Source organism: Dendrobates tinctorius, unplaced genomic scaffold (genome assembly GCF_039654945.1).
Source record: "Dendrobates tinctorius isolate UK_male_01 unplaced genomic scaffold, ASM3965494v1 ptg000251l, whole genome shotgun sequence".
In the NCBI taxonomy this organism is placed as follows: domain Eukaryota; kingdom Metazoa; phylum Chordata; class Amphibia; order Anura; family Dendrobatidae; genus Dendrobates; species Dendrobates tinctorius.
The window spans coordinates 7,612,470-7,639,822 of NW_027361918.1; the positions used below are offsets into that span (position 1 = coordinate 7,612,470).

Here is a 27,353-nt window from a genome sequence, read left to right on the forward strand (position 1 = left end):
TACTCCCTCTTGTGTTATTTCCTCCTCTCCTCCCTCTTGTATTACTTCCTCCTCTCCTCCCTCTTGTGTTGTTTCCTCCTCTCCTCCCTCTTGTGTCATTTCCTCCTCTCCTCCCTCTTGTTTTATTTCCTTTTCTCCTCCCTCTTGTATTATTTCCTCCTCTCCTCCCTCTTGTATTATTTCCTCCTCTCCTCCCTCTTGTGTTATTTCCTCCTCTCCTCCCTCTTGTGTCATTTCCTCCTCTCCTCCCTCTTGTATTATTTCCTCCTCTCCTCCCTCTTGTTTTATTTCCTTTTCTCCTCCCTCTTGTATTATTTCCTCCTCTCCTCCCTCTTGTATTATTTCCTCCTCTCCTCCCTCTTGTTTTATTTCCTCCTCTCCTCCCTCTTGTATTATTTCCTCCTCTCCTCCCTCTTGTGTTATTTACTCCTCTCCTCCCTCTTGCGTTATTTCCTCCTCTCCTCCCTCTTGTTTTATTTCCTCCTCTCCTCCCTCTTGTATTATTTCCTCCTCTCCTCCCTCTTGTGTTATTTCCTCCTCTCCTCCCTCTTGTATTATTTCCTCCTCTCCTCCCTCTTGTGTTATTTCCTCCTCACCCCCCTCTTGTATTATTTCCTCCTCTCCTCCCTCTTGTATTATTTCCTCCTCTCCTCCCTCTTGTGTTATTTCCTCCTCTCCTCCCTCTTGTGTTATTTCCTCCTCTCCTCCCTCTTGTATTATTTCCTCCTCTCCTCCCTCTTGTGTTATTTCCTCCTCTCCTCCCTCTTGTGTTATTTCCTCCTCTCCTCCCTCTTGTATTATTTCCTCCTCTCCTCCCTCTTGTGTTATTTCCTCCTCTCCTCCCTCTTGTATTATTTCCTCCTCTCCTCCCTCTTGTGTTATTTCCTCCTCTCCTCCCTCTTGTGTTATTTCCTCTTCTCCTCCCTCTTGCGTTATTTCCTCCTCTCCTCCCTCTTGTGTTATTTCCTCCTCTCCTCCCTCTTGTATTATTTCCTCCTCTCCTCCCTCTTGTGTTATTTCCTCCTCTCCTCCCTCTTGTGTTATTTCCTCCTCTCCCCCTCTTGTATTATTTCCTCCTCTCCTCCCTCTTGTGTTATTTCCTCCTCTCCCCCTCTTGTATTATTTCCTCCTCTCCTCCCTCTTGTATTATTTCCTCCTCTCCTCCCTCTTGTGTTATTTCCTCCTCTCCTCCCTCTTGTATTATTTCCTCCTCTCCTCCCTCTTGTATTATTTCCTCCTCTCCTCCCTCTTGTGTTATTTCCTCCTCTCCTCCCTCTTGTATTATTTCCTCCTCTCCTCCCTCTTGTGTTATTTCCACCTCTCATCCCTCTTGTGTTATTTCATCCTCTCCTCCCTCTTGTATTATTTCCTCCTCTCCTCCCTCTTGTGTTATTTCCACCTCTCATCCCTCTTGTGTTATTTCCTCCTCTCCTCCCTCTTGTATTATTTCCTCCTCTCCTTCCTCTTGTGTTATTTCCTCCTCTCCCCCTCTTGTATTATTTCCTCCTCTCCTCCCTCTTGTATTATTTCCTCCTCTCCTCCCTCTTGTGTTATTTCCTCCTCTCCTCCCTCTTGTATTATTTCCTCCTCTCCTCCCTCTTGTGTTATTTCCACCTCTCATCCCTCTTGTGTTATTTCCTCCTCTCCTCCCTCTTGTATTATTTCCTCCTCTCCTCCCTCTTGTGTTATTTCCACCTCTCATCCCTCTTGTGTTATTTCCTCCTCTCCTCCCTCTTGTATTATTTCCTCCTCTCCTCCCTCTTGTGTTATTTCCTCCTCTCCCCCTCTTGTATTATTTCCTCCTCTCCTCCCTCTTGTATTATTTCCTCCTCTCCTCCCTCTTGTGTTATTTCCTCCTCTCCTCCCTCTTGTATTATTTCCTCCTCTCCTCCCTCTTGTGTTATTTCCTCCTCTCCTCCCTCTTGTGTTATTTCCTCCCCTCCCCCTCTTGTATTATTTCCTCCTCTCCTCCCTCTTGTGTTATTTCCTCCTCTCCCCCTCTTGTATTATTTCCTCCTCTCCTCCCTCTTGTATTATTTCCTCCTCTCCTCCCTCTTGTGTTATTTCCTCCTCTCCTCCCTCTTGTATTATTTCCTCCTCTCCTCCCTCTTGTATTATTTCCTCCTCTCCTCCCTCTTGTGTTATTTCCTCCTCTCCTCCCTCTTGTATTATTTCCTCCTCTCCTCCCTCTTGTGTTATTTCCACCTCTCATCCCTCTTGTGTTATTTCCTCCTCTCCTCCCTCTTGTATTATTTCCTCCTCTCCTCCCTCTTGTGTTATTTCCACCTCTCATCCCTCTTGTGTTATTTCCTCCTCTCCTCCCTCTTGTATTATTTCCTCCTCTCCTTCCTCTTGTATTTTTTCCTCCTCTCCTCTCTCTTGTGTTATTTCCTCCTCTCCTCCCTCTTGTGTTATTTCCTCCTCTCCTCCCTCTTGTGTCATTTCCTCCTCTCCTCCCTCTTGTATTATTTCCTCCTCTCCTCCCTCTTGTTTTATTTCCTTTTCTCCTCCCTCTTGTATTATTTCCTCCTCTCCTCCCTCTTGTTTTATTTCCTCCTCTCCTCCCTCTTGTATTATTTCCTCCTCTCCTCCCTCTTGTGTTATTTACTCCTCTCCTCCCTCTTGCGTTATTTCCTCCTCTCCTCCCTCTTGTTTTATTTCCTCCTCTCCTCCCTCTTGTATTATTTCCTCCTCTCCTCCCTCTTGTGTTATTTCCTCCTCTCCTCCCTCTTGTGTTATTTCCACCTCTCATCCCTCTTGTGTTATTTCCTCCTCTCCTCCCTCTTGCGTTATTTCCTCCTCTCCTCCCTCTTGTTTTATTTCCTCCTCTCCTCCCTCTTGTATTATTTCCTCCTCTCCTCCCTCTTGTGTTATTTCCTCCTCTCCTCCCTCTTGTGTTATTTCCTCCTCTCCCCCTCTTGTATTATTTCCTCCTCTCCTCCCTCTTGTGTTATTTCCTCTTCTCCTCCCTCTTGTATTATTTCCTCCTCTCCTCCCTCTTGTGTTATTTCCTCCTCTCCTCCCTCTTGTATTATTTCCTCCTCTCCTCCCTCTTGTGTTATTTCCTCCTCTCCTCCCTCTTGTGTTATTTCCTCCTCTCCCCCTCTTGTATTATTTCCTCCTCTCCTCCCTCTTGTGTTATTTCCTCCTCTCCCCCTCTTGTATTATTTCCTCCTCTCCTCCCTCTTGTGTTATTTCCTCTTCTCCTCCCTCTTGCGTTATTTCCTCCTCTCCTCCCTCTTGTGTTATTTCCTCCTCTCCTCCCTCTTGTATTATTTCCTCCTCTCCTCCCTCTTGTGTTATTTCCTCCTCTCCTCCCTCTTGTGTTATTTCCTCCTCTCCCCCTCTTGTATTATTTCCTCCTCTCCTCCCTCTTGTGTTATTTCCTCCTCTCCCCCTCTTGTATTATTTCCTCCTCTCCTCCCTCTTGTATTATTTCCTCCTCTCCTCCCTCTTGTGTTATTTCCTCCTCTCCTCCCTCTTGTATTATTTCCTCCTCTCCTCCCTCTTGTATTATTTCCTCCTCTCCTCCCTCTTGTGTTATTTCCTCCTCTCCTCCCTCTTGTATTATTTCCTCCTCTCCTCCCTCTTGTGTTATTTCCACCTCTCATCCCTCTTGTGTTATTTCCTCCTCTCCTCCCTCTTGTATTATTTCCTCCTCTCCTCCCTCTTGTGTTATTTCCACCTCTCATCCCTCTTGTGTTATTTCCTCCTCTCCTCCCTCTTGTATTATTTCCTCCTCTCCTTCCTCTTGTATTTTTTCCTCCTCTCCTCTCTCTTGTGTTATTTCCTCCTCTCCTCCCTCTTGTGTTATTTCCTCCTCTCCTCCCTCTTGTGTTATTTCCTCCTCTCCTCCCTCTTGTATTATTTCCTCCTCTCCTCCCTCTTGTATTATTTTCTCCTCTACTCCCTCTTGTGTTATTTCCTCCTCTCCTCCCTCTTGTATTACTTCCTCCTCTCCTCCCTCTTGTGTTGTTTCCTCCTCTCCTCCCTCTTGTGTCATTTCCTCCTCTCCTCCCTCTTGTTTTATTTCCTTTTCTCCTCCCTCTTGTATTATTTCCTCCTCTCCTCCCTCTTGTATTATTTCCTCCTCTCCTCCCTCTTGTGTTATTTCCTCCTCTCCTCCCTCTTGTGTCATTTCCTCCTCTCCTCCCTCTTGTATTATTTCCTCCTCTCCTCCCTCTTGTTTTATTTCCTTTTCTCCTCCCTCTTGTATTATTTCCTCCTCTCCTCCCTCTTGTATTATTTCCTCCTCTCCTCCCTCTTGTTTTATTTCCTCCTCTCCTCCCTCTTGTATTATTTCCTCCTCTCCTCCCTCTTGTGTTATTTACTCCTCTCCTCCCTCTTGCGTTATTTCCTCCTCTCCTCCCTCTTGTTTTATTTCCTCCTCTCCTCCCTCTTGTATTATTTCCTCCTCTCCTCCCTCTTGTGTTATTTCCTCCTCTCCTCCCTCTTGTATTATTTCCTCCTCTCCTCCCTCTTGTGTTATTTCCTCCTCACCCCCCTCTTGTATTATTTCCTCCTCTCCTCCCTCTTGTATTATTTCCTCCTCTCCTCCCTCTTGTGTTATTTCCTCCTCTCCTCCCTCTTGTGTTATTTCCTCCTCTCCTCCCTCTTGTATTATTTCCTCCTCTCCTCCCTCTTGTGTTATTTCCTCCTCTCCTCCCTCTTGTGTTATTTCCTCCTCTCCTCCCTCTTGTATTATTTCCTCCTCTCCTCCCTCTTGTGTTATTTCCTCCTCTCCTCCCTCTTGTATTATTTCCTCCTCTCCTCCCTCTTGTGTTATTTCCTCCTCTCCTCCCTCTTGTGTTATTTCCTCCTCTCCTCCCTCTTGCGTTATTTCCTCCTCTCCTCCCTCTTGTTTTATTTCCTCCTCTCCTCCCTCTTGTATTATTTCCTCCTCTCCTCCCTCTTGTGTTATTTCCTCCTCTCCTCCCTCTTGTGTTATTTCCTCCTCTCCCCCTCTTGTATTATTTCCTCCTCTCCTCCCTCTTGTGTTATTTCCTCTTCTCCTCCCTCTTGCGTTATTTCCTCCTCTCCTCCCTCTTGTGTTATTTCCTCCTCTCCTCCCTCTTGTATTATTTCCTCCTCTCCTCCCTCTTGTGTTATTTCCTCCTCTCCTCCCTCTTGTGTTATTTCCTCCTCTCCCCCTCTTGTATTATTTCCTCCTCTCCTCCCTCTAGTGTTATTTCCTCCTCTCCCCCTCTTGTATTATTTCCTCCTCTCCTCCCTCTTGTATTATTTCCTCCTCTCCTCCCTCTTGTGTTATTTCCTCCTCTCCTCCCTCTTGTATTATTTCCTCCTCTCCTCCCTCTTGTATTATTTCCTCCTCTCCTCCCTCTTGTGTTATTTCCTCCTCTCCTCCCTCTTGTATTATTTCCTCCTCTCCTCCCTCTTGTGTTATTTCCACCTCTCATCCCTCTTGTGTTATTTCATCCTCTCCTCCCTCTTGTATTATTTCCTCCTCTCCTCCCTCTTGTATTATTTCCTCCTCTCCTCCCTCTTGTGTTATTTCCTCCTCTCCTCCCTCTTGTATTATTTCCTCCTCTCCTCCCTCTTGTATTATTTCCTCCTCTCCTCCCTCTTGTGTTATTTCCTCCTCTCCTCCCTCTTGTGTTATTTCCTCCTCTCCCCCTCTTGTATTATTTCCTCCTCTCCTCCCTCTTGTGTTATTTCCTCTTCTCCTCCCTCTTGCGTTATTTCCTCCTCTCCTCCCTCTTGTGTTATTTCCTCCTCTCCTCCCTCTTGTATTATTTCCTCCTCTCCTCCCTCTTGTGTTATTTCCTCCTCTCCTCCCTCTTGTGTTATTTCCTCCTCTCCCCCTCTTGTATTATTTCCTCCTCTCCTCCCTCTAGTGTTATTTCCTCCTCTCCCCCTCTTGTATTATTTCCTCCTCTCCTCCCTCTTGTATTATTTCCTCCTCTCCTCCCTCTTGTGTTATTTCCTCCTCTCCTCCCTCTTGTGTTATTTCCTCCTCTCCTCCCTCTTGTGTTATTTCCTCCTCTCCCCCTCTTGTATTATTTCCTCCTCTCCTCCCTCTTGTGTTATTTCCTCTTCTCCTCCCTCTTGTATTATTTCCTCCTCTCCTCCCTCTTGTGTTATTTCCTCCTCTCCTCCCTCTTGTATTATTTCCTCCTCTCCTCCCTCTTGTGTTATTTCCTCCTCTCCTCCCTCTTGTGTTATTTCCTCCTCTCCCCCTCTTGTATTATTTCCTCCTCTCCTCCCTCTTGTGTTATTTCCTCCTCTCCCCCTCTTGTATTATTTCCTCCTCTCCTCCCTCTTGTGTTATTTCCTCTTCTCCTCCCTCTTGCGTTATTTCCTCCTCTCCTCCCTCTTGTGTTATTTCCTCCTCTCCTCCCTCTTGTATTATTTCCTCCTCTCCTCCCTCTTGTGTTATTTCCTCCTCTCCTCCCTCTTGTGTTATTTCCTCCTCTCCCCCTCTTGTATTATTTCCTCCTCTCCTCCCTCTTGTGTTATTTCCTCCTCTCCCCCTCTTGTATTATTTCCTCCTCTCCTCCCTCTTGTATTATTTCCTCCTCTCCTCCCTCTTGTGTTATTTCCTCCTCTCCTCCCTCTTGTATTATTTCCTCCTCTCCTCCCTCTTGTATTATTTCCTCCTCTCCTCCCTCTTGTGTTATTTCCTCCTCTCCTCCCTCTTGTATTATTTCCTCCTCTCCTCCCTCTTGTGTTATTTCCACCTCTCATCCCTCTTGTGTTATTTCCTCCTCTCCTCCCTCTTGTATTATTTCCTCCTCTCCTCCCTCTTGTGTTATTTCCACCTCTCATCCCTCTTGTGTTATTTCCTCCTCTCCTCCCTCTTGTATTATTTCCTCCTCTCCTTCCTCTTGTATTTTTTCCTCCTCTCCTCTCTCTTGTGTTATTTCCTCCTCTCCTCCCTCTTGTGTTATTTCCTCCTCTCCTCCCTCTTGTGTTATTTCCTCCTCTCCTCCCTCTTGTATTATTTCCTCCTCTCCTCCCTCTTGTATTATTTTCTCCTCTACTCCCTCTTGTGTTATTTCCTCCTCTCCTCCCTCTTGTATTACTTCCTCCTCTCCTCCCTCTTGTGTTGTTTCCTCCTCTCCTCCCTCTTGTGTCATTTCCTCCTCTCCTCCCTCTTGTTTTATTTCCTTTTCTCCTCCCTCTTGTATTATTTCCTCCTCTCCTCCCTCTTGTATTATTTCCTCCTCTCCTCCCTCTTGTGTTATTTCCTCCTCTCCTCCCTCTTGTGTCATTTCCTCCTCTCCTCCCTCTTGTATTATTTCCTCCTCTCCTCCCTCTTGTTTTATTTCCTTTTCTCCTCCCTCTTGTATTATTTCCTCCTCTCCTCCCTCTTGTATTATTTCCTCCTCTCCTCCCTCTTGTTTTATTTCCTCCTCTCCTCCCTCTTGTATTATTTCCTCCTCTCCTCCCTCTTGTGTTATTTACTCCTCTCCTCCCTCTTGCGTTATTTCCTCCTCTCCTCCCTCTTGTTTTATTTCCTCCTCTCCTCCCTCTTGTATTATTTCCTCCTCTCCTCCCTCTTGTGTTATTTCCTCCTCTCCTCCCTCTTGTATTATTTCCTCCTCTCCTCCCTCTTGTGTTATTTCCTCCTCACCCCCCTCTTGTATTATTTCCTCCTCTCCTCCCTCTTGTATTATTTCCTCCTCTCCTCCCTCTTGTGTTATTTCCTCCTCTCCTCCCTCTTGTGTTATTTCCTCCTCTCCTCCCTCTTGTATTATTTCCTCCTCTCCTCCCTCTTGTGTTATTTCCTCCTCTCCTCCCTCTTGTGTTATTTCCTCCTCTCCTCCCTCTTGTATTATTTCCTCCTCTCCTCCCTCTTGTGTTATTTCCTCCTCTCCTCCCTCTTGTATTATTTCCTCCTCTCCTCCCTCTTGTGTTATTTCCTCCTCTCCTCCCTCTTGTGTTATTTCCTCCTCTCCTCCCTCTTGCGTTATTTCCTCCTCTCCTCCCTCTTGTTTTATTTCCTCCTCTCCTCCCTCTTGTATTATTTCCTCCTCTCCTCCCTCTTGTGTTATTTCCTCCTCTCCTCCCTCTTGTGTTATTTCCTCCTCTCCCCCTCTTGTATTATTTCCTCCTCTCCTCCCTCTTGTGTTATTTCCTCTTCTCCTCCCTCTTGCGTTATTTCCTCCTCTCCTCCCTCTTGTGTTATTTCCTCCTCTCCTCCCTCTTGTATTATTTCCTCCTCTCCTCCCTCTTGTGTTATTTCCTCCTCTCCTCCCTCTTGTGTTATTTCCTCCTCTCCTCCCTCTTGTGTTATTTCCTCCTCTCCCCCTCTTGTATTATTTCCTCCTCTCCTCCCTCTAGTGTTATTTCCTCCTCTCCCCCTCTTGTATTATTTCCTCCTCTCCTCCCTCTTGTATTATTTCCTCCTCTCCTCCCTCTTGTGTTATTTCCTCCTCTCCTCCCTCTTGTATTATTTCCTCCTCTCCTCCCTCTTGTATTATTTCCTCCTCTCCTCCCTCTTGTGTTATTTCCTCCTCTCCTCCCTCTTGTATTATTTCCTCCTCTCCTCCCTCTTGTGTTATTTCCACCTCTCATCCCTCTTGTGTTATTTCATCCTCTCCTCCCTCTTGTATTATTTCCTCCTCTCCTCCCTCTTGTATTATTTCCTCCTCTCCTCCCTCTTGTGTTATTTCCTCCTCTCCTCCCTCTTGTATTATTTCCTCCTCTCCTCCCTCTTGTATTATTTCCTCCTCTCCTCCCTCTTGTGTTATTTCCTCCTCTCCTCCCTCTTGTATTATTTCCTCCTCTCCTCCCTCTTGTGTTATTTCCACCTCTCATCCCTCTTGTGTTATTTCCTCCTCTCCTCCCTCTTGTATTATTTCCTCCTCTCCTCCCTCTTGTGTTATTTCCACCTCTCATCCCTCTTGTGTTATTTCCTCCTCTCCTCCCTCTTGTATTATTTCCTCCTCTCCTTCCTCTTGTATTTTTTCCTCCTCTCCTCTCTCTTGTGTTATTTCCTCCTCTCCTCCCTCTTGTGTTATTTCCTCCTCTCCTCCCTCTTGTGTCATTTCCTCCTCTCCTCCCTCTTGTATTATTTCCTCCTCTCCTCCCTCTTGTTTTATTTCCTTTTCTCCTCCCTCTTGTATTATTTCCTCCTCTCCTCCCTCTTGTTTTATTTCCTCCTCTCCTCCCTCTTGTATTATTTCCTCCTCTCCTCCCTCTTGTGTTATTTACTCCTCTCCTCCCTCTTGCGTTATTTCCTCCTCTCCTCCCTCTTGTTTTATTTCCTCCTCTCCTCCCTCTTGTATTATTTCCTCCTCTCCTCCCTCTTGTGTTATTTCCTCCTCTCCTCCCTCTTGTGTTACTTCCTCCTCTCCTCCCTCTTGTGTTGTTTCCTCATCTCCTCCCTCTTGTGTCATTTCCTCCTCTCCTACCTCTTGTTTTATTTCCTTTTCTCCTCCCTCTTGTATTATTTCCTCCTCTCCTCCCTCTTGTATTATTTCCTCCTCTCCTCCCTCTTGTGTTATTTCCTCCTCTCCTCCCTCTTGTATTATTCCCTCCTCTCCTCCCTCTTGTATTATTTTCTCCTCTACTCTCTCTTGTGTTATTTCCTCCTCTCCTCCCTCTTGTATTACTTCCTCCTCTCCTCCCTCTTGTGTCATTTCCTCCTCTCCTCCCTCTTGCATTATTTCCTCCTCTCCTCCCTCTTGTTTTATTTCCTTTTCTCCTCCCTCTTGTATTATATCCTCCTCTCCTCCCTCTTGTGTTATTTCCTCCTCTCCTCCCACATGTATTATTTTATTATTTCCTAGTTGCTCCCCTTTTCTTCAATTCTCTTTTTGTGATTTATAATGCAGGAATATTACAGTTAAACACACAATAAGCTCAAAAGAACTTATGAAGCATCGATTGGTCATAAAAACAATAACCACTGAGAAGTATAACCCATAAAAAAATGTTTTATTATAATTTAAATATTTAAAAGAATTTTTTTTTACAGTGCATCAATACTACTGGGCATTATACAAAGTGAGGGGACAAACATCATGCATAATATTCAGTAGTGTTTTTAAGCCTAATCTAGCAAGTTATAACCAACAACTACATATCATAAAAATCTAAATATCACTTTTCACTTATAATAGGCATAAATAGCAAAAACAAGCAGGATGGCAACACTTACATACTGTATATAAAAATGATGAGACAGATCCCCACCACCCCAACGCACGTTTCGTATTAAAACTTCAATTGTTTTTATTATCAATCGTTGTTTCCTAGGAATATTACAGTGTAATATATTATCTGATATGGGATTACTCTTACAAAAGCCTCAAAATTTATAGAGAATAAAAAGTATAAAAAAAAAGCTTTTGTATTAAAACTTCAAAATGAAACGTGCGTTGGGGCGCTGGGGACCTGTCTCATCATTTTTATATGTGTAAGTGTTGCCATCCTGCTTGTTCTTACTATTTATGCCTATTATAAGTGAAAAGTGATATTTAGATTTTTATGATATGTAGTTGTTGGTTATAACTTGCTAGATTAGGCTTAAAACACTGCTGAATACTATGCATGATGTTGGTCCCCTCACTTTGTATAATGCCCAGTAGTATTGATGCACTGTAAAAAAAATTCTTTTAAATATTTAAATTTTAATACAATATATTTTTGTGGGTTATACTTCTCAGTGGTTATTGTTTTTAGAACCAATTGTTGTTTCCTAGGAATATTACAGTGGAATATATTATCTGTTATGGGATTACTGTTACAAAAGCCTCAACATTTATAGAGAATACAAAGTAAAAAAAAATCCCAATCTTTTTTTTTGTCCAGCTTAAAAACTAAGCTCCGCAATGATGGCGGCTTTGTATATAATGATCTCACTTCTTATCCCACTCAGGGAATTTTGTAAGAAAAAATAAAAGGACAATCCACAATTTGCTGTTTCACATTCATCATCCCAAAAATTGAATAAAAAATCTTATGTTCCTTTAAATAGTATTAACTGTCGCTAAAAAATAAGACATGAGAAGAGTCACATAATGGAAGCGAGAGCTACCCAACTAGAACAATGTCACAACACCCCATCCACAGAAAAAAAAATATTTCTAATGTTTCGCCATGACAGACTTCATCAGGGGACTGAGCCTAAAGGCGAGAAGCTGAGTGCCCTGAAGAAGCCTGTCATGGCCAAACATGGGGAGCTAAGATCAAATCTTCTATTAGCTTTAGTGGTCGTGCAATTGATCCCTAAGAATTCTCCTCAGAAGCTTCCCAGCTAGTGGAGAGCAGCCCCGATAATCAGGGGAGAATTGTGATATGATGGTGACACCCTGTCCAGGAATCCACGGTCGTATTTACCATCTCTAATGTGTCGGACTATGTCTATTCAATAATTCCAGTTCTAGTCAAGTTGGAATCACAATATCCTTCCTTTGGCTCCTCTTACCCTTTGGGTAATTTTTTGTTACAATTTTTCATCTCTAGAGGACTTGGTTGCATAAGAAATGTCCGCCTCTCACTGCTCGTTGCCTCGATTTTAGGGACAATTCCAGAGAAGCCGGGGAGCTGCCCCGCAGAAGTGGACTACCCAAAATGTAATCCCCTAACTGTAAAGTTCAAGCCTGAATGTTTCACAGACAAGGACTGCAACGGGACGAGAAAATGCTGCACCTCGGGCTGCACACAGCGCTGCCTGCTGCCTCTAGAAGGTAAGTGCAAGACGTGGAAGCCAGAAAGTAAGTGAACCCACATGGGATGGAGCGTTCTATAGCCAAAGAGACCCTCACTAATTGGACATACAGAGTATTATAGCTACTACTGGTGACCACAGGGGGCAGTATTACAGATACTACTGGTGACTACAGGGGGCAGTATTACAGATACTACTGGTGACCACAGGGGGCAGTTTTATAGTTACCATAGGTGACCACAGGGTGCAGTATTATAGTTACTACTGGTGACCACAGTGGGCAGTATTATAGATACTACTGGTGACCACATGGGTCAGTATTATAGATGCTACTGGTGACCACAGGGGGCAGTATTATAGATACTACTGGTGACCACAGGGGGCAGTATTATAGTTACCATAGGTGACCATGGGGGCAGCATTATAGATACTACTGGTGACCACCGGGGGCAGTATTATAGATACTACTGGTGACCACTGGGGGCAGTATTATAGTTACTACTGGTGACCACAGGGGGCAGTATTATAGATACAGTTGTGGCCAAAAGTATTGACACCCCTGCAATTCTGTCAGATAATACTCAGTTTCTTCCTGAAAATGACTGCAACCACAAATTCTTTGGAATTAGTATCTTCATTTAATTTGTCTTAAATGAAATAACACAAAAAGAATTGTCCTAAAGCCAAATTGGATATAATTCCACACCAAACATAAAAAAGTATTGGCACTGTTCGAAAAATCATGTGATGCTTCTCTAATTTGTGTAACTAACAGCACCTGTAACTTACCTGTGGCACCTAACAGGTGTTGGCAATAACTAAATCACACTTGCAGCCAGTTGACATGGATTAAAGTTGACTCAACCTCTGTCCTGTGTCCTTGTGTGTACCACATTGAGCATGGAGAAAAGAAAGAAGACCAAAGAACTGTCTGAGGACTTGAGAAACCAAATTGTGAGGAAGCATGAGCAATCTCAAGGCTACAAGTCCATCTCCAAAGACCAGAATGTTCCTGTGTCTACCGTGCGCAGTGTCATCAAGAAGTTTAAAGCCCATGGCACTGTGGCTAACCTCCCTAGATGTGGACGGAAAAGAAAAATTGACAAGAGCTTTCAATGCAAGATTGTGAGGATGTTGGATAAAGAACCTCGACTAACATCCAAGCAAGTTGAAGCTGCCCTGCAGTCCGAGGGTACAACAGTGTCAACCCGTACTATCCATCGGCATCTGAATGAAAAGGGACTGTATGGTAGGAGACCCAGGAAGACCCCACTTCTTACCCCGAGACATAAAAAAGCCAGGCTGGAGTTTGCCAAAACTTACCTGAAAAAGCCTAAAACGTTTTGGAAGAATGTTCTCTGGTCAGATCTGTCAAAAGTAGAGCTTTTTGGGCAAAGGCATCAACATAGAGTTTACAGGAGAAAAAAAGGCATTCAGAGAAAAGAACACGGTCCCTACAGTCAAACATGGCGGAGGTTCCCTGATTTTTTGGGGTTGCTTTGCTGCCTCTGGCACTGGACTGCTTGACAGTGTGCATGGCATTATGAAGTCTGAAGACTACCAACAAATTTTGCAGCATAATGTAGGGCCCAGTGTGAGAAAGCTGGGTCTCCCTCAGAGGTCATTGGTCTTCCAACAGGACAATGACCCAAAACACACTTCAAGAAGCACTAGAAAATGGTTTGGGAGAAAGCACTGGAGACTTCTAAGGTGGCCAGCAATGAGTCCAGACCTGAATCCCATAGAACACCTGTGGAGAGATCTAAAAATGGCAGTTTGGAGAAGGCACCCTTCAAACATCAGGGACCTGGAGCAGTTTGCCAAAGAAGAATGGTCTAAAATTCCAGCAGAGCATTGTAAGGAACTCATTGATGGTTACCGGAAGCGGTTGGTCACAGTTATTTTGGCTAAAGGTTGTGCAACCAAGTATTAGGCTGAGGGTGCCAATACTTTTGTCTGGCCCATTTTCGGAGTTTTGTGTGAAATGATCAATGTTTTGCTTTTTGCCTCATTCTCTTTTGTGTTTTTTCATTTAAGACAAATTAAATGAAGATAATAATACCAAAGAATTTGTGTTTGCAATCATTTTCAGGAAGAAACTGAGTATTATCTGACAGACGTGCAGGGGTGTCAATACTTTTGGCCACAACTGTATATAAAAATGATGAGCCAGGTCCCCACCGCCCCAACGCACGTTTCGTATTAAAACTTCAATTGTTTTTATTATCAATTGTTGTTTCCTAGGAATATTACAGTGTAATATATTATCTGTTATGGGATTACTCTTGCAAAAGCCTCAAAATTTATAGAGAATAAGAAGTAAAAAAAAAAGTTCCCCACCGCCCCAACGCACGTTTTGTATTAAAACTTCAATATGAAACGTGCGTTGGGGCGGTGGGGACCTGTCTCATCATTTTTATATATGTAAGTGTTGCCATCCTGCTTGTTTTTACTATTTATGCCTATTATATGTGGAAAAGTGATATTTAGATTTTTATGATATGTAGTTGTTGGTTATAACTTGCTAGATTAGGCTTAAAACACTGCTGAATACTATGCATGATGTTTGTCCCCTCACTTTGTATAATGCCCAGTAGTATTGATGCACTGTAAAAAAAATTCTTTTAAATATTTAAATTTTAATACAATATATTTTTGTGGGTTATACTTCTCAGTGGTTATTGTTTTTAGAACCAATCGTTGTTTCCTAGGAATATTACAGTGGAATATATTATCTGTTATGGGATTACTGTTACAAAAGCCTCAACATTTATAGAGAATACAAAGTAAAAAAAAAATCCCAATCTTTTTTTTTGTCCAGCTTAAAAACTAAGCTCCGCAATGATGGCGGCTTTGTATATAATGATCTCACTTCTTATCCCTCCCAAGGAATTTTGTAAGAAAAAATAAAAGGACAATCCACAATTTGCCGTTTCACATTCATCATCCCAAAAATTGAATAAAAAAAACTTATGTTCCTTTAAATAGTATTAACTGTCGCTAAAAAACAAGACATGAGAAGAGTCTCGTAATGGAAGTGGGAGCTACCGAACTAGAACAATGTCACAACACCCCATCCACAGAAAAAAAAATATTTCTAATGTTTCGCCATGACAGACTTCGTCAGGGGACTGAGCCTTAGGCGGGGTCACACTGGCGAGGAACACGGACGAGTGAGAGGCGTTAAAAGCACGCATTACACTCGGACCAATGATTCTCTATGGGGCAGCTCCCAACAGCCGTATATTTCTCATCCGTATTCTACGGTCCGTGCCAATTGCAGCATGCTGGGACTGTCAGCGTACTACGTCCGTAGTACGCCAATGCAAGGCTATGGGTGCGCTAAAAATACGGATTACACACGGACCACACATGTGTGACTTGCGAGAAATACGCACCCGGTCTCTTTTACAAAATCCGGCAATTCAGTGCGTGATACAGTAAACTCACACTGACAGGTTTAATAAAGAAACGAAAGAATAGATATAAATACATAGAATACACATATATATATATATATACACAAGTCATTGAGATAAACATATATACAGTGGGGCAAAAAAGTATTTAGTCAGTCAGCAATAGTGCAAGTTCCACCACTTAAAAAGATGAGAGGCGTCTGTAATTTACATCATAGGTAGACCTCAACTATGGGAGACAAACTGAGAAAAAAAAATCCAGAAAATCACATTGTCTGTTTTTTTTTTCATTTTATTTGCATATTATGGTGGAAAATAAGTATTTGGTCAGAAACAAAATTTCATCTCAATACTTTGTGATATATCCTTTGTTGGCAATGACAGAGGTGAAACGTTTTCTGTAAGTCTTCACAAGGTTGCCACACACTGTTGTTGGTATGTTGGCCCATTCCTCCATGCAGATCTCCTCTAGAGCAGTGATGTTTTTGGCTTTTCGCTTGGCAACACGGACTTTCAACTCCCTCCAAAGGTTTTCTATAGGGTTGAGATCTGGAGACTGGCTAGGCCACTCCAGGACCTTGAAATGCTTCTTACGAAGCCACTCCTTCGTTGCCCTGGCGGTGTGCTTTGGATCATTGTCATGTTGAAAGACCCAGCCACGTTTCATCTTCAATGCCCTTGCTGTTGGAAGGAGGTTTGCACTCAAATCTCACGATACATGGCCCCATTCATTCTTTCATGTACCGGGATCAGTCGTCCTGGCCCCTTTGCAGAGAAACAGCCCCAAAGCATGATGTTTCCACCACCATGCTTTACAGTAGGTATGGTGTTTGATGGATGCAACTCAGTATTCTTTTTCCTCCAAACACGACAAGTTGTGTTTCTACCAAACAGTTCCAGTTTGGTTTCATCAGACCATAGGACATTCTCCCAAAACTCCTCTGGATCATCCAAATGCTCTCTAGCAAACTTCAGAAGGGCCCGGAAATGTACAGGCTTAAGCAGTGGGACACGTCTGGCACTGCAGCATCTGAGTCCATGGTGGCGTAGTGTGTTACTTATGGTAGGCCTTGTTACATTGGTCCCAGCTCTCTGCAGTTCATTCACTAAGTCCCCCGCGTGGTTCTGGGATTGTTGCTCACCGTTCTTGTGATCATTCTGACCCCATGGGGTGGGATTTTGCGTGGAGCACCAGATCGAGGGAGATTATCAGTGGTCTTGTATGTCTTCCATTTTCTAATTATTGCTCCCACAGTTGATTTCTTCACTCCAAGCTGGTTGGCTATTGCAGATTCAGTCTTCCCAGCCTGGTGCAGGGCTACAATTTTGTTTCTGGTGTCCTCCGACAGCTCTTTGGTCTTCACCATAGTGGAGTTTGGAGTCAGACTGTTTGAGGGTGTGCACAGGTGTCTTTTTATACTGATAACAAGTTTAAACAGGTGCCATTACTACAGGTAATGAGTGGAGGAAAGAGGAGACTCTTAAAGAAGTGGTTACAGGTCTGTGAGAGCCAGAAATCTTGATTGCTTGTTTCTGACCAAATACTTATTTTCCACCATAATATGCAAATAAAATGAAAAAAAAACAGACAATGTGATTTTCTGGATTTTTTTTTCTCAGTTTGTCTCCCATAGTTGAGGTCTACCTATGATGAAATTACAGACGCCTCTCATCTTTTTAAGTGGTGGAACTTGCACTATTGCTGACTGACTAAATACTTTTTTGCCCCACTGTATATATTTATATTTCACAGAGTTCTTCATAGCAGAATAGCCGCTAATTAAATCGCCGGCTTCTCTCAAATCATTCCCCAACCCGACATGACATGACACAGGGTTACATTCAGTAAAGCATTTCATTTCATGTTTTTCTTTATATGTCCCTGACTAGTAATTAGATGAGGGTTTGTGTGCAAAATTTAGGAGGTGTAGGTGTTAATTTAAGGGGTTAATTCTTTGTTAAAAAAATGCGTGGGCTTCCCATTGCCCTATATTGGTGGTGAGTGGGTTAATCTAACAAAGGGTTAATGTCACCATTCGATTGTTAAGTGACATTAACCCCTTGTTAGATTAACCCATTCGCCACCGAATCAGGGCAATGGGAAGCCCATGCATTTTTTAACAACGAATTAACCCCTTAATATAACAACTACAACTCCCAAATTTTGCACACAAGCCCTCATCTAATTATTAGTCAGGGACATATAAAAAAAACATGAAATGAAATGGTTTACTGTATGTAACCATGTGTCATTTCATGTCGGGTTGGGGAATGATTTGATAGAAGCCGGCAATTTAATTAGCGGCTATTCTGCTATGAAGAACTCTGTGAAATATAAATATATATATATATATGTTTGTCACAATGACTTGTGTATATATATATATATATATATATATATATATGTATTCTATGTATTTATATCTATTCTTTCGTTTCTGTTAGAAACCCTGTCATAGGGCTCCATTATATGTCCATTTTGCAAGGTGGCGAGAAAATCTCGCCATACGGATGCAGACATGCACAAAATACGCGACCACACGTTGCTTACGGATGACATACGGAGCACTATTTAGGGGTCATTCATCCGTATTACGCCTATAAACTACGGACCGTATTTTGCGTCGCTTACTGTGACCCCGGCCTAAAGGCGAGAAGCTGAGTGCCCTGAAGAAGCCTGTCATGGCGAAACATGGGGAGCTAAGATCAAATCTTCTATTAGCTTTAGTGGTCGGGCAATTGATCCCTAAGAATTCTCCTCAGAAGCTTCCCAGCTAGTGGAGAGCAGCCCCGATAATCAGGGGAGAATTGCGGTATGATGGTGACACCCTGTCCAGGAATCCACGGTCGTATTTACCATCTTTAATGTGTCAGACTAGAGTTGAGCGAAACGGGTCGAAAGATTTCAAAAGTCGCCGACTTTTGGCAAAGTCGGGTTTCATGAAACGAAACCCGACCCTAGGATGAGGTCGGCCACGAGGTCGGCGACTTACGCGCCAAAGTCGCGTTTCAAAAGTTTGTTTTGCGCTCTTTTTCAGCCAATCAGGATCCATGGACACTGTGGGCAACGTGATGACATAGGCACGGGTCACCACCATCTTTCAGAAGGGCATGCAAGTGATTGGCTTGCTTTGGTGGGCGTCACAGGGGGTATAAAAGGGCGTGCACGCCGACCGCCATCTTACTTCTGCCGATCTTAGCATAGGGAGAGGTAGCTGCTGATTCTGTAGGGAGAGCGTTAGGCAGGGAAGAAGAAAAAAAAACTGCTTCTGCTGCTAGCGATTTTGCCTGTACAACACACCAGTCACTGTGTGTGCAGTGCAAGGGGAGGCTATATAGTGGTGTATCAGTGGTGTTGGTTGTTGGGCTGCCTTCTAAGGCTTCCTGACATTCCTGCATTGCTGTTTACCCACTGCTCTGCAAACTGTTTTTTTAAAAGCAATCCCAATTTTTTTTTTTGTCCTGCTGAGGTACTGAGCGTGCATTTTTTCACACCATACAGCGGTGTACGCTCCTCACACAGTACCATGTAACGGCTGTTATCACAGCCACAGTGAAGCTATCAGTGTGTCACTCTGTGAGAATAAAACGAGGACATGTTCCGTTCTTACAGACCTGCACTCTAGGGAGATTCCTATTCTGCCCAATTCTACATATACCATGTAGTTTGTGATACACTAGCCAATTTCTGCCTGTGACATAGCGCTGTGATATTCAGTAGGCCTCACACAATCCATAAGTGTCCAGTGTCCACAAGTGTGTGCAGAAATTCAAAATCTCCCTTATCCTCTAGTCACTTTGGTCACAGCTGTGCCATCGAGCCTGTCACATAGCGCTCAGATATTCATTGGGCCTCACACAATCCAAAAGTGTCCAGTGTCCACAAGTGTGTGCAGAAATTCAAAATCTCCCTTATCCTCTAGTCACTTTGGTCACAGCTGTGCCATCGAGCCTGTCACATAGCGCTCAGATATTCATTGGGCCTCACACAATCCAAAAGTGTCCAGTGTCCACAAGTGTGTGCAGAAATTCAAAATCTCCCTTATCCTCTAGTCACTTTGGTCACAGCTGTGCCATCGAGCCTGTCACATAGCGCTCAGATATTCATTGGGCCTCACACAATCCAAAAGTGTCCAGTGTCCACAAGTGTCTGCAGAAATTCAAAATCTCACTTATCCTCTAGTCACTTTGGTCACAGCTAACAAAACCATACTTAACCCTAATCCTGACCCTAACCATGACCCTAATCCTTAACAAAACCATACTTAACCCTAACCCTGACCCTAACCCTAACCCTAACCCTGACCCTGACCATAACCCTAACCCTAAACCCCCTTAACTAACCCTAACTCTAACCCAAACCCCTAAATTCCATGGTTTAAAAAAAAAAACGCATATGCAAAAAAACGCATACATGAGCATGCCAGTGCGCACATATGCGCATCCATAGGCTATAATGGCCATTTTTAGCGCAAAACGTGCGCATATGTGCGCATGCGCTTTTTTGCAGGGCCAAAAAATGCAACATGCTGCGTCTGGAAAATCCAATCGCACACCCCAAAAAAACGCAGCGCATGAAAATCGCATACATGCGCTGACCAGTGCGCAGGTATGCGCACCCATGTTAAATATAGGGGAAAAAACGCATGCGCAGGTGTGCGTTTTTTTCCAGCGCTAAAAAACGCAAATGTGAAACCAGCCTTACATTGCTGACTCAGCCTCCAGCTCTATCGCCTCCTCTTCTTCAGTTGTAAAAAGTAAAAGCACTGAGTCGTCATTGGAGGCTCATGTTCATGAACCACACCTTTCCTTGTGTCCTTCACCCCAACCAAGATTGAAGGATGACGCAGGCCATACTACTGATTACTCCATGGAGCTGTTTTCACATACCATGCCTGGATTATCAAGTGAAATGGTGAATTACCCAGGCCAAGATGAATCTGACATGGAGTGCACTGATGCACAGCCGCTGATGGATGATTCTGCTGGTACATTCACTCAGAGCACTACATTGTCCTCGCAGTGTACAGAGCCAGATTCTGACCCTGATGAGACTCAGGTGCCCCTTCCCGCACACTATACCACCATACACGGTGACACAGAGGAAGGTGCACATGACATAGAAGAGGAGGTGATGGATGACCCAGTTGTTGACCCAGATTGGCATCCATTGGGGGAAGAGGGTGATGCTTCCAATAGCTCAGATGAGGAGCATCCACAGCAGACATCGACATCGCAACAGCTGTTATCTGGCAGGCACGGAGCACTCCAAAGACAGGTTCCAAACATCAAAAGAGTTGCTGGACAGCTTGTCCAGAGGGTCAAAAGATCACAGCGTGCTAGGCCGCAAAATGTCTGCCAAAGTAGGAAGAGTGCAGTGTGGCACTTTTTTGAACAAAATCCTCATGATCAGGCCAAGGTTATCTGTAAGAAGTGCGCAAAGACCTTTAGCCGAAGGAAAAATCTGAAAAATTTGAATACCAGTTGCATGCTTAGACATTTAACCAGCATGCACTTGCAAGCGTGGACACAACACCAAACCTCAAGTGCCACATGTGCAACTGATCACAACGAAGGTAGTCAGCAATGCTACATTGTTTCCCCCACTGTAAGCCCACCGGTTAGCACAGCAGCAAATGTTGAGGTGTCGTTGCAAGGCCACAGCAGTCAGGGAATCCCACTGTTATATCAACGAAAGACTGATTCTAGGCCATCAGAAAGAACAACAACTCCATCACCATCATCAACCCTCTCTCAGTCCGCCCTGTCCACCGCTACTTCCACCATATGCATCTCTCAAGTCCAGCTCACCCTCCCAGACACTATGAGTAGGTCAAGAAAGTACTCAGTCTCTCATCCGCGTACACTGGGTTTGAACGCCCACATTGCCAAACTAATCTCGTTTGAGATGATGCCCTTTCGGTTGGTGGAAAGCACAGCTTTCCGCGAACTCATGGCCTATGCAGTACCACGCTATGACCTACCCAGTCGCCACTTCTTCTCTCGCAAAGCCATCCCAGCCCTCCACCATCATGTGAAAGACCGCATTGTCCATGCACTCAAGCAGTCAGTGAGCGGAAAGGTGCACCGCACAACTGATGCATGGTCCAGTCGGCATGGCCAGGGCCGTTACGTGTCCATCACTGCGCACTGGGTAAATGTGGTGGATGCAGGGTCCACAGGGGACAGCGGTGGTGGGACAGTGCTGCCTAGCCCACGGTATAGGAAACAGTTGGCTGTAGGCGTTCGACCCTCCTCCTCCTCCTCCAGAAGCGAAAGCTCGTCCACAGAGCGCAGTCGTACGAGCACTCCATCTGCAGCTGCCACTGTTGCACACGGTGTGTCCCCCTATCGAGCAGCTAGTGGAAAGCGTCAGCAGGCTGTGTTGCAGATGATGTGTTTGGGCAACAGACACACCGCCGAGGTGCTGGCCGAGTACTTGAAGCGACAAACTGAGTCATGGCTGGGCAGTGTACATCTTGAGGCAGGCAAGGCAGTTAGTGATAACGGCCGAAATTTTGTGGCAGCCATAGCCCTTTCAAAACTCAGCCATATACCTTGCTTGGCTCACACCTTGAACCTGGTGGTGCAGTGCTTCCTCAAAAATTATCCGGAGTTAACAGCCCTGCTCCAGAAGGTGCGAAGACTGTGCGCGCACATCCGCCGGTCGCCTGTACACTCCGTTCGTATGCAGAAGCAGCAGCGATTGCTCCACCTTCCCAACCACCGCCTCATTATCGACATTGCAACAAGGTGGAACTCCACCCTGCACATGGTGGAGCGGCTGTGCGAGCAGAGGCAGGCCATAATGCATTTGTGGGAGGATACACGGCCAGGCACTTTGAGAGCAGACATGGAGTTGACAGGTGTGCAGTGGTCGAAGCTGAAAGACCTCTGTAAAGTCCTTCAGTGTTTTGAAGAATGCACACGGCTGGTAAGCGCAGACGACGCCATCCTAAGCATGAGCATCCCACTTATGCGTCTGCTCATGCAAACTTTGACGCACCTTAAGGAGCAGGCGTCTGCAGCCAATGTTGATGAGGAGGAAGAGGAGGAGGGAATCCTTGATGACATTCAGCCATTGTCTGCTCAGGGACCTCTCCTGGACGAGGTGGAGGAAGAAGAGGAGGAGGAGGATGATGGGGATGATTACTTAGGGGAGGAGGATGCATCTCATGGGGCAAGTGAAAATGTTGGCGTGGCAAGGTCTGGCACAGGGTTTGTGCGTGACTGGAGGGATGCGGATTTGCCAGAAAGTGCTCCTCCAACCAGCACTCGCAGTGCATCATTGACACCGGGAACATTGGCCCACATGTCAGATTATGCCTTGCAGATCCTAAAAAGGGACCCACGCATTGCCAAAATGATGAACGATGACGACTACTGGTTGGCCAGCATCCTGGATCCACGCTATAAAGGCAAATTACAAAACATCATGCCACAGGAGAACCTTGACCTAATATTGGCTAATAAACAAGCAACTCTGGTAAATCGGTTGCTTGAGGCATTCCCAGCACACAGCAGCGGTGATGGTTCTCACACGAGCCGTACGGGCCGGTGGCAGTGTGGCAGAGGTGTTCGTGGTGCACACAGCAGAAGTGGCGTTGGAGACAGGGGTTTCATGACAATGTTGTGGACTGATTTTTCAAGTACCGCTCACACAACTGGTAATACTGCAAAGTGGAAAGTGACAGGAGACAGCAGTTGTCAACTATGGTTACAAACTACTTTTCCTCCCATATCGATGTTCTCCCACACAGGTCATTCCCCTTTGACTATTGGGCCGCTAAACTGGACACCTGGCCTGAATTGGCCCAATATGCCTTACAGGAGCTCGCTTGCCCAGCTGCAAGTGTGCTATCGGAAAGAGTCTTCAGTGCAGCTGGATCAATCCTGACAGAAAAAAGGACCCGTCTGTCAAACCAAAATGTGGATGATCTAACCTTCATTAAAATGAACCATGCATGGGTTTCCAAGGATTTTGTCCCACCTTCCCCTGATGACACATAGGGTGACAGAAAAATGGCTTGCTTTGGTCCACCTCTTCCTGGGACTTCACCTATTTCGCCTTTTGCATCAGCTGAATGTCCAACATCAACATATGCCACTTTCTAAAACTCCCTAACTGTGCTGCCTCCCCCCCATGGCCGGGGTCACCACCTAGCGCACGACACCATGCGAGTGCCGTTGCCCTGGACAGGTGGGTAGGCCGACTCTTGGGTGCGGGCACTGGCACAGGGTCCCTCATAGTGCAATCAAGTGTCTCTGACGGTGGTGGTGCACACCGCCGTCAGACACACCGCTGTACTATGAGGGGCCCAGTGCCAGTACCGACGCCCACGAGTGGGCCCCCCTTGCTTGGGCAGGGCCCCAGCATTTGCAATCGTTACCTCTCCCTGCTCCTCCGCTGTGTAATCTGGGCCGTCAAATCCATACTGTGCCTGACACCGTCTGAGCCTGCCTCCTGATGTATAGACATATATTTTGAATGTGTACGCTATCCATACATGTTATCCGGGGATACGGTACCCTTTCTCACCTTTGTGCAATCACGTGCAATCCATACTGGGCCTAACACCGTCTGAGCCTGCCTCCTGATGTACAGACATATATTTTGAATGTGTACGCTATCCATACATGTTATCCGGGGATACGGTACCCTTTCTAACCTTTGTGCAATCACGTGCAATCCATACTGGGCCTAACACCGTCTGAGCCTGCCTCCTGATGTACAGACATATATTTTGAATGTGTACGCTATCCATACATGTTATCCGGGGATACGGTACCCTTTCTAACCTTTGTGCAATCACGTGTAATCCATACTGGGCCTAACACCGTCTGAGCCTTCCTCCTGATGTATAGACATATATTTTGAATGTGTACGCTATCCATACATGTTATCTGGGGATACGGTACCCTTTCTAACCTTTGTGCAATCACGTGCAATCCATACTGGGCGTGAGAACGGCTGGCGAGCTGTTAAGCAAGCTACAGCACCTGTGGTTTGCACACGTAAGTTTTTCATTTTTTTCAGGAATGACGGTTAGGCCTAATTCCGGAACTGCGGTTGACCTGCACTTACTGGGAAATCATTGTTCGCGGGTAATAATTGTAATCAGTGATCCCCATCACTAACGTTGTTCAGCGGGTTATCTGCACCTGTAAGCGACAAACGCTGGCCTTTTCAGTGTAGCGCACATGCAGCCACGGACATGTAAGGGCATGACACACCAGTTATTGGCCAATCTCATGTGCCAGAGCCTCACGTGTCCCTCTAGTAAGCCGTACTCGGACCGCGGGGCATGACGGAGTCTCGTTCGTTAACGGAATTAAGCTTGCAATGTGTGCATCTGTTCTGTAGCTGGCATGGTTGAGGTTTCCCAGGTGGAGTCGAATTTAACCGTAGGCTCCACTCCTGGTGGTGCCCTTCTGGACATTCCTTTAAGGTTCAGCTTTGCAACCATACTGCCCACGTAAAACAAACACTTTGCCTTCATGAACGCTGTTTGGAGGGTCGTGACTTGTGGGAATAACGCCGCCCAATCAGTTAACCTGCTAGAGAGATCGTTCGTTGCTCCCAAGCATGACATCACACTCCCTAGGAGGAAGGTAATGTCACTGTGGCGACCGTACTCCTGGGGGCGACACAAGTGCACTGATGCCCAGCCACTGCTCGATGAATCTGCTGGTACATTGACCCAGACCACTACATTCCCCTCGCATGCTACCCGGCCTGAATCTGACCCTGATGAAACTCAGGTTACCCTTCCCATATACAGTTCCATCTTACACGGTGACAAAGAGGAAGCTGCAGATGAAAGTGCAGGTTCGGCCCACCCGCCATCAGACACACCACCGTACTATCAGGGGCCCTGTGCCAGTGCCGTCACCAACGAGTGGGCCCCCCCTGCTTGCTCAGGATCACAGCACTTGCAAAGTTGAAATACTGTGCAGTGAGATGGAAGATGGGGACGACGAGGAGTCCAGACTAGTACAGGGATTCCCTAGCGAGGAGACTTATTTGATTGTTTTCAATGTTGGGACAGCAATTTTTGGGGAGCACTATACTCTGGAGAATGATAGATGGGGCCCACCATACACTGGAACATTCCAAAGGTGGACATCAGACACTGGAGCAGCATTTACACTGCCCATTATACACTATAGCATTAGAAATGGGGCCCATTATGTTTGGAGCATTATTTGGGCCCATAAGACAGTGGAGCTTCATCCATGGGGACCAACATATACTGTAGCATTATGTGGAGCTCATCATATACTGTTTCAAACATTATATGGGACCAATGATTCTGTATGGAGAAATAGATGGGCCTCGTCATGAGATGTAAAAAGTGAAGTATTTTTCATTGTACTATACCGCTATTTCTCTGCCGTATCGGAGCATGATGAGTTGTGGTATGTGTTAAAGGGGCGCTCTTTCGCCCAGGGCACATGTAAACCTGGAGCCAGCCCTACCCCCCCACAACTTTAGCCAAATAACCCCCATTTTTCAGTGTGTAACTTGTATTATGACGTTAATTAAGGTTGACAAGCTTAAGTAAGAAGAATTGATGCTTTTGGCATTCAAATGGGCACTGTAGGTGTGTTTCCTGTCCTCCTCTCACTGCCGACTTTTATTCCCCATTGACTTACATTGGGTTTCGTGTTTCGGGACGACCCCGACTTTTCCCTATAATCGGACGATCTTGCTCGACCCGACTTTTGGAAAAGTCGGGTTTCACGAAACGAAACGCGACCCTTAAAAATCCAAAAGTCGCTCAACTCTATGTCAGACTATGTCTATTCAATAATTCCAGTTCTAGTAGATTTGGAATCACAAGATCCTTCCTTTGGCTCCTCGGACCCTTTGGGTATTTTTTTGCTACAATTTTTCATCTATAGAGGACTTGGTTGCATAAGAAATGTCCGCCTCTCATTGCTCGTTGCTTCAATTTTAGGGACAATTCCAGAGAAGCCGGGGAGCTGCCCCGCAGAAGTGGACTACCCAAAATGTGATGCCCTAACGGTAAAGGTCAAGCCTGAATGTTTCACAGACAAGGACTGCAACGGGACGAGAAAATGCTGCACCTCGGGCTGCACACAGCGCTGCCTGCTGCCTCTAGAAGGTAAGTGCAAGACGTGGAAGCCAGAAAGTAAGTGAACCCACACGGGAGGGAGCGTCCTATAGCCAAAGAGACCCTCACTAATTGGACACACAGAGTTTTATAGTTACTACTGGTGACCACAGGGGGCAGTATTACAGATACTACTGGTGACCACAGGGGGCAGTATTACAGATACTACTGGTGACCACATGGGGCTGTATTATAGATACAAATGTTGACCACAGGGGGCAGTATTATAGATTCTACTGGTGGCCACAGGGGGCAGTGTTATAGTTACTTCTGGTGACCACAGGGGGCAGTATTATAGGTACTACTGGTGACCACCAGGGGGCTGTATTACAGTTACTACTGGTGACCACAGGGGACAGTATTATAGTTACTACTGGTGACCACAGGGGCAGTATTATAGATTCTACTGGTGACCACAGGGGGCTGTATTATAGATACTACAGGTGACCACAGGGGGCAGTATTATAGATACTACTGGTGACCACAGGGGGCAGTATTATAGATACTATTGGTGACCACAGGTGGCAGTATTATTGATACTACTCGTGGCCACAGGGGGCAGTATTATACTTACTACTGGTGACCACATGGGGCAGTATTATAGATACTACTGGTGACCACAGGTGGCAGTATTATATATGCTACAGGTGACCACAGGGGGCAGGGGCAGTATTATAGATACTACAGGTGTACACAGGTGGCAGTATTATAGATACTACTGGTGACCACATGGGGCAGTATTATAGTTACTACTGGTGACCACATGGGGCAGTATTATAGTTACTACTGGTGACCACCAGGGGGCAGTATTATAGATGCTACAGGTGACCACAGGGGGCAGTATTATAGATACTACAGGTGACCACAGGTGGCAGTGTTATTGATACTTCTCGCTCGTGGCCACAGGGGGCAGTATTATAGTTACTACTGGTGACCACAGGGGGCAGTATTATAGATTCTACTGGTGACCACATGGGGCTGTATTATAGATACAAATGTTGACCACAGGGGGCAGTATTTTAGATGCTACAGGTGGCCACAGGTGGCAGTATTATAGGTACTACTGGTGACCACCAGGGGGCAGTATTACAGTTACTACTGGTGACCTCAGGGGGCAGTATTATAGATACTACAGGTGACCACAGGGGGCAGTATTAT

At 45.3% G+C, this 27,353-nt stretch overlaps 1 protein-coding gene across 1 annotated transcript in view; it reads left to right on the top strand.

The window, feature by feature from the left end:
* Positions 1-27,353, top strand: part of LOC141065373 (uncharacterized) — a 59,129-nt gene that overhangs the window by 14,752 nt on the left and 17,024 nt on the right. Inside the window, exons 2-3 of the mRNA XM_073557826.1 lie at positions 11,490-11,657; positions 26,019-26,186. Of these exons, the coding sequence (XP_073413927.1) occupies positions 11,490-11,657; positions 26,019-26,186 (336 nt within the window). The remainder of the gene's footprint in view (positions 1-11,489; positions 11,658-26,018; positions 26,187-27,353) is intronic.